A 14731-nucleotide genomic window follows, 5' to 3' on the forward strand; every position below is an offset into this window, starting at 1 on the left:
CTCTGGCACCAGCTCAGTCCGCTTTGTGGCCACTTCAGCAGTGGGCCAGCAGAATTCTCTCGCTGCCTCCCAAATGAACTCTGCCACCCGAGCTGTGGTTAACTGGCTAGGGTGCACTGTATCAGGCAAGTGTCACTGCTGAGAGAGATGCAGCTTACAGCTGGTGGGCACCAGGGCCTGGGTACCTCTCAATGTGCCAGCACAGTGTCACTGCTGAGACGGATGCAGCTAACAGCTGGTGGGCACCTGGGCCTGGGTACCTCTCAATGTGCCAGTACAGTTGCCTATTCTTTTTAAAAGATATGTGAAGGGCAGATGCTGGCATGCCAGCAAACTCTGGGGACCTGGGTGGGTGGGCAGGCAGCCCCAGGTTGGCACAGTACACTGCGGGAGGACCGGACTTACGGATCTGTGCACTCGGGCATGGGAGGCAGAGGAGCAGATTTGGAGATGTGCGGGGTGGGGGAGAGGACTGCTGAGGGAGAATCTGACAGGTGGAGTGACTTCTGGGGGACTTCCACAAACCAGGCTGAGCTCGCAGGTAAACAAGGGGGTTGAGACCGGGCGGTTTGGAAGTGGGAAACTAGAGGACCTTTTAGAGCCAAATGAATACGCCTGTCCATGTGGGCGATCCGAGCTGGGATTGTTGGAATCAACCATTGCCTACCGGCACAGGATATGGACCATGTGAGGCTGGGCCATGACACCACTTAGCATGCAAGAGAACTGGGTCTGGGAGATTCTTTGGGGGACCATGGGATCACCCCTGTGGGACTGCCACACCAGCTGGTTTGCTCAAGGGTTGGGGGTGGCGATGGGCTGAGCTAGGCATGACCACTCAAAGGCCTGTGCCAGGTAAGGGCCTAGCACCTGCTGGCACACGTGAGATCTGAGTCTGGGAGTAGGCATGGTGGGGCAACTTGGGGAACTCCCCTGGTGAGCTGTTACTCTTGCTGGTGAGCACGTGAGTCAGGGCTGGGTGTTGGTCGGGCCAGGCAGGGCTGCTTCACCTGCTGGCAGGTGTGTGGGTTGGTTCAGGGTGAGGGCGCGGTGGGGTGGTTGGACCAGGTGGGCCAGGCCATGCCAGGCTAGGCTAGGCTATCACATCTATTGGTTTACAAGAAACACAGGGTTGAGGCAGGCTGGGCAGGGCTATGTTGCAGCATCTGATGGCAGAGGCCAAGTTGGGTGATGCGTTATGCTGGGCTGGATCGGAGCAACCAGCGGCATGTGTAAGCTCTGTCGCTGGGAGTAGGCCTGGTCAGGGAGCTAAGGGGATTCCTTGGTTGGGCTGGGGTTCCCACTGGTGAGTGTGAGAGCCAGAATGGGGGTGGCGAACTTAGCTGAACATGGCTGCACCACATCCTGGCATGGGTGTGGGCTGGGTCTGGGTGTGCCAGACTGGGCTAGGTCTTGGCACCCACCAAACCATGTGAGAATTGGGTCTGGGGGTGGACCAGGTGTGGCTGGGCTGTAGCCGGAATGGGTGTGGGCTGGTTGGGCAAGCTGCTGCACCTGCCAGAACAGGAAGTGGGCCAAGTCAGGCGGGGCCAAGAACTCATCGGTGTGAGTGAGATCTGTGACTGAGAGGTGACCTGAGAGAGGAGCTTGGGGAACTCCTCTGTCAGGACGCAGTGCCTGGCCCTATAGCATCGGAACACGCTCCACATCAGGTACCCTGGGCTGACACCTAGTGGCCATCTTCCCTTTCTCTGCCCACGATCCCCAAATACAGGAAGAAAAAAGGAGAGTGGAAACAGTTGTCTTATCCACTTCCCCCATTTCTGGAAGCTCCCCACCCTAACCTGCAGTCCACAGGGGTATGCATCCCTCCCAACTATGTAAACATCATCAAACAGAAAAAGAATTTATTACAAAAAAATCTTCTGTTAGAATTCTTATCAAAAAGGGCCTCTTGTGTACAGCTACACATGCAAACATGCACATATCAGACACACACGGATCCTGGCTCACGCGCCTGGGAAAGCAGCACAGGAAGGCCCAAGCCCCTTCGCTTCTTGTAGCCACACTGTGAAACGCTACATCTGTATTTGTGTCTTGTTCTGCAACAGGGTTGCATCAGTTACCCAGTTTTAACATTTAATTCAATAGCAAGTTATAATATACACACAAAAGCTCTTCGGAACCCTCTTGATGCAAGGGGTCCTTCCACCAAGCAGCCTGTCACAGCGCTGGGCCACATGCTTTGGTAACCACCTACGAATCCCAACGAGTGTGCTCAGCAGCTACGGCCCGCCTGGCAATGTCCCCAGGCTGACAGAGCCCTCGCGCTCCGGGACCACTGCACGAGGGCCTCTGGTTCACACTGGCGCCTGGGAGCCATGCACGTCACCCTGGCACATCACTCCTTGGAAGGAGCTATGCTCGGAGAGATGCAAGTACCGTCCTGCCCAGGGCTGGCAGGCCCAGTCTGCCTTCGGAACACAGCACCGGAGTACTCCACAGCGGCTGGAGATGGGACAGAGCACAGCAGCAGCGAGTTACAAATACCTCACTCTCACACTCAGTCCAGCAACACGAAAGCCACCAAGTTTTTGTTGCTGAAGTTTGTAATTTTAAACTCAAAATTCCAGTCCCTATCTGCATCACTGAATTTCATCAACGAAGCCCCTACAAACTCTATGCTATTGGAGTTTGGGCAGTTCGCCTAACTACTACTATCGGGAATTCGTTACTGTCCATATGTTCCACAACAATGTGACTGAAATGAACTGCATCAGCTAATAAAAACCTGCGTTTTCTAAATGACACTTGCTACTCACACACTTTGAAGGATAAAGCGGTTCTGAGAGCTAATAACACCAAGACAGATGGACGCTTTCTGCTGAGCCAGGGCCGCCGTGCAGACCGGAAGGGTACCTCCTGTGACGAGGGAACTGCAGTAGACACTGAGGACGCCAAGGGCCTAACTCACACGCGCATTGTGCCGATGCAGCCTTAAACTGGACTTGGCCACAACAGCAAAAGACGCACAGCCCGCCCGCTCCACTGCACTGCTCAGCGCTGCACTCACTTCCCCGCCACACCCTGAGGCCGTGTTTCCTGCCCTCTGTGTTGACATGGGAAAACCAGGCAACGGGTTCCTGCCCACGAATCCATCCTCAAAGCTAGAGTCCAACAATGTTCTGGATCATGTGGCAATGGAGGCCAAGGTGCAGGCTGTCCTAACGCATTCTGCTGAGCAGTCCAGGCACGCCACACAAGCAGAGCAGGATGTGAACTGAGACTAACCTGTGTCTGGTGAAAATTCAGCTCTACAACAGATAAAAAAGCAACTGCATAAAATTCATGGGCTCCTGCAGAAATCTAGTGTCCTGTAGAAAAACCACTACTGGTGCTAGTGCGGCACACGCTGAACAGGTGGCCACTTCCGCTGCCGTACAGAATCCAGGGGAGAACTCTGCCAGCTGGAACCGTGGTGCCCAGCAAGGGAGAGCCGCCGTCCCTCTCCCAGAAGCTGCAGGTGTGTGTGGTCCTCACGGGCCCTGGCACACTAAGGCCCAGGCACAAAGGCTCACGTCTGCTTTTGCTGTCTTCTCGTATCTAGCTTTAGCCAATTCAATTTCCCTAAGTGAAACTGAAAGCTAAGACATCTCCCAGGGTAAGTTCCTAGAATGACTAGATCGCTGACCCTGCAATGACTTCCTTAAGAATAAAAGTCCAGGGCCCAGCATGATGGCTCAGTTGCTAAGTCCTCGCCTTGCACACGCAGGGATCCCAAATGGGCACCAGTCTGTGTTCCAGCTGCTCCACTTTCCATCCAGCTCTCCTCTAGTGGTCTGGGAAAGCAGTAGAGGATGGCCCAAAGCCTTAAGACCCCACACCTGCTAGGGAGACCTAGAAGAAGCTCCTGGCTCCTGGCTTCAGATTGGCTCAGCTTCAGCCGTTGCGGCTACTTGGGGAGTGAACCAGCGTTTTCGACAAAAATAAATCAATCTTTTAAAAAATCATGTAAATAAATAATAATAAAATAAATAATAAAATCTAACAAAATGTAAACAAAGGGGTCTGCTGCAAAGGCTCAATGGGCGAACCCTCTCCTTATGAGTAAGTTCCAGATCACAACTGGCTGCTGCCTTGGGTTTCATCCGAGGCAGTAAGGAATGAGCCCTGGGATAGAGTCCCCAGAAAGCACAGAGAATGAGCACCTCGCAAGGAAGGGCGCAGTGTGGGAGCAGTGCAGAAGGGGGCTGGGCGGTCCCAGAGCCACCTCTGTGGACTCCAGGCAGCAGAGCAAACCCGACAGGGTTTCCGCAGGCTTGAGAACTCAAGCCCGAGGCTGGGCATCAGACCCCCAGCATCCAACAGCACCACCGAGGAGCCAAGAGACCAAAGAGCCGTCTGGCAGCGGAGCAATAGAGCCAATCGTCAGCCCTGACTCAGGCGGCCCCATTCGGGAGTCACAGGAAAGCTATGAGGACCCCCATACTTACAGCATACCACACTTACGGCATGCCAAGCCCCAGCTGCCTCCAAGGTGGATACACCTGGACCCCTTCACAGGGATGGGGTCTCACCTGCACTCCACTCACGCAGGGAGCCCCGCAACAGGGAAGTAACAGGCTCAGGAAAGTGGTTGTGACACCAAGCCCAGCGCCAGCTGTCAGGCTGTGTGCCTCAAGGTCACCACTGTCACGCTGACCCCTTCAGAAGTGCCACCATTTCTTTTGGCCGTTTCAAATGGTGCCAACCAATGCCTAACACGCAAGTCCCAGGTGATGTGCCCTCAGCTGTCCTCTGATCCCTGCTTCCAGTGGCACCCGGGGCACAGGTGCTCACAGAATGCTGCCTATTTTTCTGGACAGTGGGCCTGGTTGGGCTGAACTAGGCTTCAATGCCCATTGACACGTACAAGGGCCAAATGGGATGTGGGACAGACTGGACTAGTCTGCTGCACATACTGGCAAACCAGGGTAGGAGGCAGGCCTGGTGGGGGTTATTGTGGGTCGCTCCAACTAGGCTACAGCTCCCACTGGTTTGGGTGAGGGCTGAGTGTGTGCTGGGCAGAATCAGGCTGGACTGCAACACTCATTGGTTCACTTGGAAGACAGGGCTGGAAACAGAATTGACACAGCAATTGCAACCACCAGCTGATTGGGGCGATAAGACTGTGCCAGACCCTGTACTGGCATACACACACAAGAATCTGGCACTCTCCTGCTGGACAATGCCCTGGCTTCTGCAGAAGAGGGGGGCAGGCCCTCAGCAGGTGGGGCTGCCGCTCCCAGCTCCCAGCGGCCAGCTCCTTCCCAGGAGCCTGGGTGGTGGAGGGCCACCACAGGGGGGCGGAGGGGAGGAAGAAACACTGCACCCTCTGTAAAACCTATGTCCCCCACTTTATTGTTTCATCTACTAGTTGTCTTAAATCCTTTCTTGAACAAGACAGAGTGTAAATAAAATAAGTAAAATAAATGTGAAAGTTTAATAAAAATCTAAAATTCCACAGCCAAGCTTACTCTGGCATTGCTTGCTAGTTGCACCGGGAGAGGGCAGTGGAACTGGCTGGGCATCCTCAACAGGCCACACCCAGCCCCCCGCGGCTTCTGAGCCCCCCTTGGGCACCCCTCCTCTCTGGGGGTCCTCTTCAGAGCCAACAGCCATCTTTGGCAGGGCTTTGTTAGATTATTCTTGATCTTTCTCCCTATTTCCTGCGTCAGCCTTAACTCCCAGAGGCTCCCCACCCCCAACTCTGCAGGAGGCAGCTCCAAGACAGCTGTTCAAACTGCCTTCTCAGCAGAGAAAGACGACACAAGGTGGGAACCCACAGCCCAGCACCCGGTGTGGACAGCCCCAGGATGAAGGCACCAAGAGTAGGTTCGCATTTTAAAAAGCAAAACCTCCTGCTGATGGACAAATACTGACTGAGCACCTGCTTACACACAGCCACGAGGCACCCTGCACCGTGCAAGTGCTTACACACAGTGACACACAGCCACCCACAGTGAGGCACCCTGCACCGTGCAAGTGCTTACACACAGTGACACACAGCCGCGAGGCACCCTGCACCGTGCAAGTGCTTACACACAGTGACTCACAGCCACGAGGCACCCTGCACCGTAAAGTGCTTACACACAGTGACTCACAGCCACGAGGCACCCTGCACCGTGCAAGTGCTTACACACAGTGACTCACAGCCACGAGGCACCCTGCACCGTGCAAGTGCTTACACACAGTGACTCACAGCCACGAGGCACCCTGCACCGTGCAAGTGCTTACACACAGTGACTCACAGCCACGAGGCACCCTGCACCGTGCAAGTGCTTACACACAGTGACTCACAGCCACGAGGCACCCTGCACCGTGCAAGTGCTTACACACAGTGACTCACAGCCACGAGGCACCCTGCACCGTGCAAGTGCTTACACACAGTGACTCACAGCCGTGAGGCACCCTGCACCGTGCAAGTGCTTACACACAGTGACTCACAGCCACGAGGCACCCTGCACCGTGCAAGTGCTTACACACAGTGACACACAGCCACCCACAGTGAGGCACCCTGCACCGTGCAAGTGCTTACACACAGTGACTCACAGCCACCCACAGTGAGGCACCCTGCACCGTGCACCACACAGTGACTCACAGCCGCGAGGCACCCTGCACCGTGCAAGTGCCTAAGGCACTGCCATGACCTCTCACCTGCTCACTGATGGAAAGGCTAAGCTGCTCCCTAGGGGCACCCCCACACAGAACAGCAAGGACAAGGCCCTGTGGCAAGCAGCCTCCCTCCAGCCTCTCCGAGCCGGAGCTCCATTCTGCAGGCTAGAGAATGGAGACTGGAGGGGCATGTGACCCATTCAAGGTCATCCCAAGGGTAGGACTCCCGGGCTAGATTGCTGTGCTGCAGCCTCACAGCTCACACAACGCTCTTCACCTGTGTACAGTTTTTGGTTCTGAGCTTCACGCCTCACACCAAGCACCACACTGACCCAGCTTACGGTTACAAACAGGAAGTTGTGAGCAGGGATACACATCTTTCCAGACCCACCTCACCCTCCCTGACTAGGAAGAGTGCCCAGAGGCGGTCAGGGAGCCGGCTGAGGGATCAGAAGGCACCTCAGTGCTGCTAGGGCCCTGCGTGCACCTGCTTGAGGCTTTTTTCTTATTTTTTTAAAATTTATTTTTATTGGAAAGGCAGATTTACAGAGAGAAACAGAGACAGAAAGATCTTCCATCTGCAGTTTCAACACCCAAGTGGCCACAACGGCCAGAGATGAGCCGATCCGAAGCCAGGAGCCAGGAGCTTCTTCAGGGTTTCCCATGCAGGTGCAGGGTCCCAAGGCTTTGGGCCATCCTTGACAGCTTTCCCAGGACACAAACAGGAAGCTGGATGGGAAGTGGAATAGCTGGGACATGAACTGGCGCCCATATGGGATTCCGGCAGATGCAAGGCAAGGATTTAGCAGCTGAGCATTGCGCCAGGCCCTTTGGTCTGCTTTTTTTTTTTTTAAAAGATTTATTCATTTTATTACAGTCAGATATACACAGAGGAGGAGAGACAGAGAGGAAGATCTTCCATCCGATGATTCACTCCCCAAGTGAGCGCAACGGGCGGTGCTGTGCCGATCCAAAGCTGGGAACCAGGAACCTCTTCCAGGTCTCCCACATGGGTGCAGTGTCCCAATGCATTGGGCCGTCCTCGACTGCTTTCCCAGGCCACAAACAGGGAGCTGGATGGGAAGTGGAGCTGCCGGGATTAGAACCAGCGCCCATATGGGATCCCGGGGCTTTCAAGGCGAGGACTTTAGCCGCTAGGCCACGCCGCCGGGCCCTTGGTCTGCTTCTTAAACATTTATTTTCTTACTAACTTGAAAGGTAGAGTGACAGAGAGGGGAGACAGATCTTCCATCCATGGGTTCACTCCTCAAATGGTCACAATGGCCGGGGCTGGACTGGGCTGGTGTAGGGCTTGGGGTCAAAGCACCCGGGCCAGCTTCTGCCAAGCTGGAAGCAGAGAAGCGGGGTCTTGAGTTGGTGTCCACATGCAACACTGGCATTGCAGGCAGAGGTTTAACCTGCTGCCCTCGGTCCACTTTTTTACGACTGTATTTCTATTTTGATTAAAGATTCATTTTATTTATTTGAAGGGCAAAGATACAAAGAGAGAGAGAGAGGAAGAGACAGAATGAGATAAAGAGAGATCCTCCACCCCACCTGGAAGGCAGGCCGACCATGCTCTGCTTGGTGCACCGGAGACTGGTAGCACAGAGAAACTGGCCCAGTACCACCCTGCTCGTGGGAGGGCCTGGCTAGCCAGTTCCACTCCCGCTACACCTTCTGGAAAAGAGGCATTTGAAGGGTTAAGACCCAGGGGGAGACTCTGAAGCCAACCTGAGATCTTCCTACATTAGTCCAGTTGCTTTACTGTGTTACCCTTGTAACTCTTACGTCAGACTACCAGGGTGCCTCAAATGCTTCTGACTGAGAGCTCTCGAGCAAGTCTGGGCTCCCCTGAGCAGCAGGGGTGCAGGTGCCTTCGAAGGTGCATCCCCTGAGCAGCAGGCGTGCAGGGGCCCTCGGAGGCATATCCCCTGAGCAGCAGGGGTGCAGGTGCCTTCGAAGGTGCATCCCCTGAGCAGCAGGCGTGCAGGGGCCCTCAGAGGCATATCCCCTGAGCAGCAGGGGTGCAGGGGCCCTCGAAGGTGCATCCCCCGAGCAGCAGGGGTGCAGGGGCCCTCAGAGGCGCATCCCCCAAGCAGCAGGGGTGCAGGGGCCATCATAGGCATATCCCCTGAGCAGCAGGGGTGCAGGGGCCCTCAGAGGTGCATTCCCTGAGCAGCAGGGGTGCAGGGTTGCTCAGAGGCGCATTCCCTGAGCAGCAGGGGTGCAGGGGCCCGAAGGCGCATCCCCCGAGCAGCAGGGGTGCTGGGGCCCTCTGGCTAGTACTTCACCGCTAAGTGCTGGCTTCCCATATTGGTTTCTGGCTTTGGATTGGCTTAGGTCCAGTGTGGCAGTCGTTTGGGGAGTGAATGAGCGGACCACAGGATGGATTATTTTTTTCACTGTAAATCTGCTTTTCCGATAAAAATGAATAAATCTTTTTCTTTAAAGATTTATTTATTGTTATCGGAAAGGCAGATATACAGAGAGAAGGAGAGAAAGAGAGGAAGATCTTCCGTCCGATGATTCACACCCTGATTGACTGCTATGGCCGGTGCGGTGCCAATCCGAAGCCAGGAGCCAGGAACTTCCTTCAGGTCTCCCATGCGGGTGCAGGGTCCCAAGGCTTTGGGCTGTCCTCGACTGCTTTCCCAGGCCAGAGGCAGGAGCTAGATGGGAAGTGAAACAGCCGGGACATGAACTGGCTCCCACATGGGATCCTGGCGCATGCAAGGTGAGGACTTTAGCCACCAGGCTATAGCATCGGGCCCGTGTTCTAATTTTTTTAAAAATATTTATTTTATTCATTGTTATTGCAAAGTCAGATATATAGAGAGGAAGAGAGACAGAGACGAAGATCTTCCATTTGATAATTCACTCCCCACAACAGCTGGTGCTGAGCCAATCCAATGCCAGGAGCCAGGAGTCTCTTCTGTGTCTCCCACGTGGCTGCAGGATCCCAAGGCTTTGGGCCATGCTCGACTGCTTTCCCAGGCCAAAAGCAGGGAGCTGGATGGGAAGTGGAGCTGCCAGGATTAGAACTGGTGCCCGTATGGGATCTTGGCGCTTTTAAGGTGAGGACTTTAGCTGCTAGGCCATGGCGCTGGGCCCAAAATGCATAAATCTTAAACAAAAACCACGACCAAGGGCAGACACCATGATCGCAGCTGTGCTTCCAGGGTCCCAAGACAAACTGGCTGCCTCACCCGAGGACGCAGTTTCACACACAGGGATTCCAACAGGAGGGTGTATTTCAGACAGATTTCACCTACAGCCACAAGCACGGGAGGCACTTCCACTCACTGGAGCAGCTCAACATTGGTGGCGCCTGTGCTGTGGCACAGCAAGTCAAGCCGCTGCTGCAGGGCTGGCCTGCATCCTGGCACGCCAGCTGTTCCGCCGTTTCGGACACAGCTCTCAGCGAATGTGTCTGGGAGGGCAGCGGGTGAAGGTCCCAGTGCTCGGGCCGTCACGGTGTGGTACGCTAGCATGGAGCTCCAATGGCACAATCTGGTAGCTGAGGCCACTTGGGGAGTGAACCAGGAGATGGAAAAATCTTTCTCTCTGCCTTTGAAATGAATATATCTTAAAACAGATAAAAAGGAACGTTTCTTTGAACCCCATCCTTGAGTCCAACAACACTGTCAGGCCTGAAAACCCCAGTGGTCTCAAAGCATACCTAATAAATGCTTCCCTGGAACCCTGGCTAGACTCACTGCTCCGCACCCTCCTGACCAACTGCAGCTGCCTAGGGGCCGCTAAGCCTGGCAAACAGGTCAAGGCCACTAAGTTGTCACTCCTAGACCAACTCGATCTGTGTGGAGAGAAAGGCTCATTCCAGGAAGGCTGGCTTCATTCAGCAGCTTTTCCTCTAAGAACTGGAAACAAACTAAACTTGTGCCTGTTTCCCACAGTTGGAGCAGTTAGTCCTGCCTGCTCCATCTCTGATCCAGCTCCCTGTTCTGCACCTGGAAGATGGGTTCAGTGCCCGGAGCCCTGTCACACACCTGTTGGGAGACCCAAATGGAGCTCTGGGCTCCTGGCTTTAGCCTCGTCCAGCCCTGGCTGCTGTGGCCACTTGAGTAGTGAACCAGTGGCTAAAAGATCTCTCTAAAAAAACAAAAAAGAAACCTCTCTCTCTGTACCTCTTTCAAACAGCTAAATAATCCTTAAAAGAGGGCCCAGTGCAATAGCCTAGTGGCTAAATCCCCACCTTGCATGCACCAAGATCCCATATGGGACCAGCTCTAATCTGGGCGGCCTCACTTCCCATCCAGCTCCCTGCTTGTGGCCTGAAAAGCAGTCCAGGATGGCCCAAGCCTGGCAGCCCTGTATCCCCGTGGGAGACCCGGAAGAGGCTCCTGGCTTCTGATCGGCTCAGCTCCCGCAGCTGCAGCCACTTGGGGAGTGAACCGGCAGATGGAAGATCCCTCTCCCTCTCTCTCCTCTCTCTGTAAAATTTGCATTTTCAATGAAAATGAAACATTTTTTTTTTTTTTGCCCACAGCCCCACCCGGGTTACAGTGCGAGTTCTAACAGAGAACAAACACCCCTAGGTGCCCTAGGGCGGCCTAGCAAAGGCCGAGTTCTCAGAAACGGGTCACCGGAGAGTTCCGTGGTGACCGTGTGGGGTGCCAGGGACAGCAGTCCAGCCGTGTTCACCTGCCCGGCAGGGACATCAGGTGTGCCCGAAACACCTGCCGTAGGGCTGCGGGGGGAAGCCCACGGGGTGGGAGCAGGGTGTGCCCCGGGCGCAGGCCCACGTGGCGAGGTGGACGTGCTGCCCGCGTCCCCCGGTGACCTGACCTTGGAAGCCCGCCCGCCCTTCACGCCGGCCTCGTCCCCATCGCCCCCGCGCGCGTCCTCCTCCACGTCCAGGGGCCCGGGTCTGGGCCCGCCGTCCGCCTCCCTGGCCGGTCGCGCGTGGCCGGGGGCCCGCGTGGGGGACGGCGGCGGGGTCCGGTCCTGCGGCCGCCGTGGGCAGCGGCGGAGGCCGCTCCAGCAGCCCCGGGCGGCGGGCGCAGCGCGTCGGGGGTCACCGGCGTGCGCGGCCGCGGCGGAGGCCGCCAGCCCGGCCCTCCCGGACGACCGGGCCCGGCCGCAGCGCCCAGGCCGTCCCGCCGCGGGCCTCACCTCCCTGCGCACGTTCAGCAACGAGTAATAGTCTTCATTGTCCAGCTCCTCCTCGCTCAAGGCCGTCGCCATCTTCGCAACCTTTCACCCGGCCAAACCGGCGAGGCCGTGCCCAAGAGGGGCCTGCCGCCCAGACAGCGCGCCCGCCTGCCGGCGCCACAGCGGCCCCTGGCGGCGCGGAGCCGCCCGCCGCCCCGACAGCGCGCCTGCGCCCTGCTCCCCGGCGCGGCCGAAGACGGGCTGGAGCCGGACACGTGCTGTCCACCCGCCCGAGGGCCACCTGCCCCCGCGAGGCCTGCGGGTGAGCGGCGGCACCCCGGGGCGCGAACGGCAGATCCTTGCTGGAGTGGGGAACTTTGCAGTCAGATCTGGGCGTTGAGGGAATGGCCCCTTGTGCCACCACCAGTGTTGTCCCCTGTGGGCCCTGTGTCCAGGCGTGAAGGCCGAGGCACAGCTTTCCACCCCGTAATCCGTGCAGCCGCGCAGTGTCAACTCCCAACGCCCTCCCCAGGCCAGGGGGCCGCATTGGCCAAGTGCTCAGCGCGGCCACCTCGCAGGCTGTTCCTGTGTCCAGTTGGCTGCCCAGGGCCTTCTTGCCCAGAGCGAGGGCCTCCTCCAGGTTTTCTGTCACTGCCCTGGATGCAGGACCACACCTGGCCCGGCCCGTTGCTGGCCATCTCTGGCAAGTGCATGTCCCTACTCCCAGAGCTGGTCCGCTGTGAACTTGTCCCTGATCGGCCTGGTCTAATTGGTTTCCACCTGGTGCCTGCTCTTTGGTGCATTATTAAAGACGTCTTGGTTACACTCACGTAAATAATTTAACTGTCTGAGAATGGATGCCCGTTATCCACTGACGGCATGCAGCCAGCCACTCTCCTGCCGCCTGTTTGGGCCTTGCTGACCCGAGTGTGACCCTGTCTAGTCCTGGGATGCTTTGTTCTTGGAGGAGCCGCTGTGGGTTCAGCAACATCCCTGTTGCCCTTCGTGAGCTGGTTCCTGGAGGCCTCCAAACACTTGTCCGATGTGCGCCCTCTGGGCCTGGGCCTCACCCCTTCCAGTCCCGGAACTGTTGGTGTGAGCTACATGAGTGTGCTCAGCAGAGGCTACCTCAGCGGCAGGTTGTCACCCCAGGCTGCAAATAGAGAGGCTGGGTGCTCCTCACCCTGCTCATGGTCACACGGGGTCCACGGGAGCTCCCTGCTCTGCTCACGGTCACACAGGGTCCACGGGAGCTCCCTGCCCTTCTCATGGTCATGCGGGGTCTACAGGGGAGCTCCCCGCCCTGCTCATGGTCACACAGGTCTACAGGAGCGCCCTGCCCTTCTCATGGTCACGCGGGGTCCATGGGAACTCCCTGCCCTGCTCACGGTCACGCAGGTCCACAGGAGCGCCCTGCCCTGTTCACAGTCATGCATGTCCGTGGGCCCTTGTCGTGGTTTTTATGGGCTTTGCTTTGCTTTCTTTTGCAGAGCTGTGACATGGATTAAGCTGCATGCACACTTGCTTTTGGTATAGTTTACTTAAAAGGTGAGGAAACCACAGCACGTTCAGGGGTAGAGTGGGCCGAGAGGGACGGGGCGGAGGAGAAATGGTGTTGCTTCCATCTTGTGTCTGCAGGAAGAGAGAGCGTGAGAGAGCTAGCGCGTTGCCCGGCTTCTGCTGCGGTCCTGCTGCGGCCCTGCTGCTGCCCCAAGGCCAGGTGGAGGGCAGGCACCCCGGGGAAGCGGTCAGTGGGAGTTTTCTGCACGTAGGCTGGAGGGGCTGCCGTGCAGTGTGCAGATGTTCCCCTGTTCCTCAGGCTTCTGGAATTTGCTGGGCTGTGATGCTCAGCTGGGTCTCAAAGTGCTTTGCCGTCCCTGCCCTGCTTGGAAAGACGCAGCCTCTACCAATCACGTAAATGGAACATAAGCTGTGTCTTGCTCCGTGTTCCTGTGACAAAGATCGACCTGGTTTTATCACCGCTCAGACAAAATAAAGTGCCGCTGGGGACTCTGGAGCTCTCCGCTGGCAGGCCCGCGGTGTCCCGTGCTGTGGTCCAGAGGACCTGAACTCGGATAGCCCAAGTTTGAAAAGTCCAAAACACACATCAGGCTGTGGGCTGCGGGGCTGGGTGTGATGCCCAGGCCCCCTGTTGGACACCCTGGGATGGAAACTTGGCTCTGGCTTCCTGTCACGGCAGGCCCTGGGAAGAGGCCTTCCCACCATCCACCTGGGGGCTTTGCATTGCACTCCCAGCTCCCGGCTTCTGTCTGCCCTGGGACTGGTGACGACATTTTAGAAAGTGAATCAACAGATCGGACTTTCAAATCAATGAAACTGAAGAATGAATGCGAATTAAAAAAATCCTGGCCAGGACTGGTGTCACAGTGTATCCTGTAACCCTGGCATCCCCAGTGGATGCTGGTTCGAGTCCTGGCTGCTCCATTTCTGATCCAGCTCTTTGCTAGGGCTCCTGGGAAATGCAAAGAAAATGACCCGAGTACTTGGGCCCCTGCCAGCCATGTGGGGGACCTGATGGAGTTCCAGGCTCCTGGCTTCAACCTGGCTTAGTCCAGTTATTGAGGCTATTTGGGGAGTGAACCAGAGTATGAAAAATCTGTTTTTCCTTCTCTCCTTGCAACTCTATCTTTCACATAAATAATGAAATCTTTAAAAAAAAATTTTTTTTTTTGGCCATTCTGTAGCCGCTCAGAAAGCCCTAAGAAAGTCTAATGTGGAGGTGTTCCTTGTAGCCTTTACTGGTGACAAGGTTAAGCAGAGTAAGTCCAGTTTAACTGAATTTTAACAACCAGCAGGTGATAGTACCAGTATACCTACACTGATTATCTGCCGAGTTCCTGAAGTCAGCTCTGGCCGAGCATGCTGTAGTTGTGTCCGCAGCCTCAGCTAGAGTTCCTTGTGTTCTTCCCAGTTTCCTACACTTGATCTTAGCCAAAAGGCCGAGACGCGATTCCCAGTTTCCTGAACTTAAATCCTGAGA

At 56.3% G+C, this 14731-nt stretch overlaps 1 protein-coding gene across 1 annotated transcript in view; it reads right to left on the minus strand.

Annotated features, from left to right (window-relative positions):
* Positions 1 to 11879, minus strand: part of DNAJC11 (DnaJ heat shock protein family (Hsp40) member C11) — a 43046-nt gene extending 31167 nt beyond the window's left edge. Inside the window, exon 1 of the mRNA XM_058674679.1 lies at positions 11752 to 11879. Within this exon, the coding sequence (XP_058530662.1) occupies positions 11752 to 11823 (72 nt within the window). The 5' untranslated portion in view covers positions 11824 to 11879. The remainder of the gene's footprint in view (positions 1 to 11751) is intronic.
* Between the last annotated feature and the right edge of the window lie 2852 nt (positions 11880 to 14731).

The sequence above is a fragment of the Ochotona princeps genome, chromosome 2 (genome assembly GCF_030435755.1).
Source record: "Ochotona princeps isolate mOchPri1 chromosome 2, mOchPri1.hap1, whole genome shotgun sequence".
NCBI classification, from domain to species: Eukaryota; Metazoa; Chordata; class Mammalia; order Lagomorpha; family Ochotonidae; genus Ochotona; species Ochotona princeps.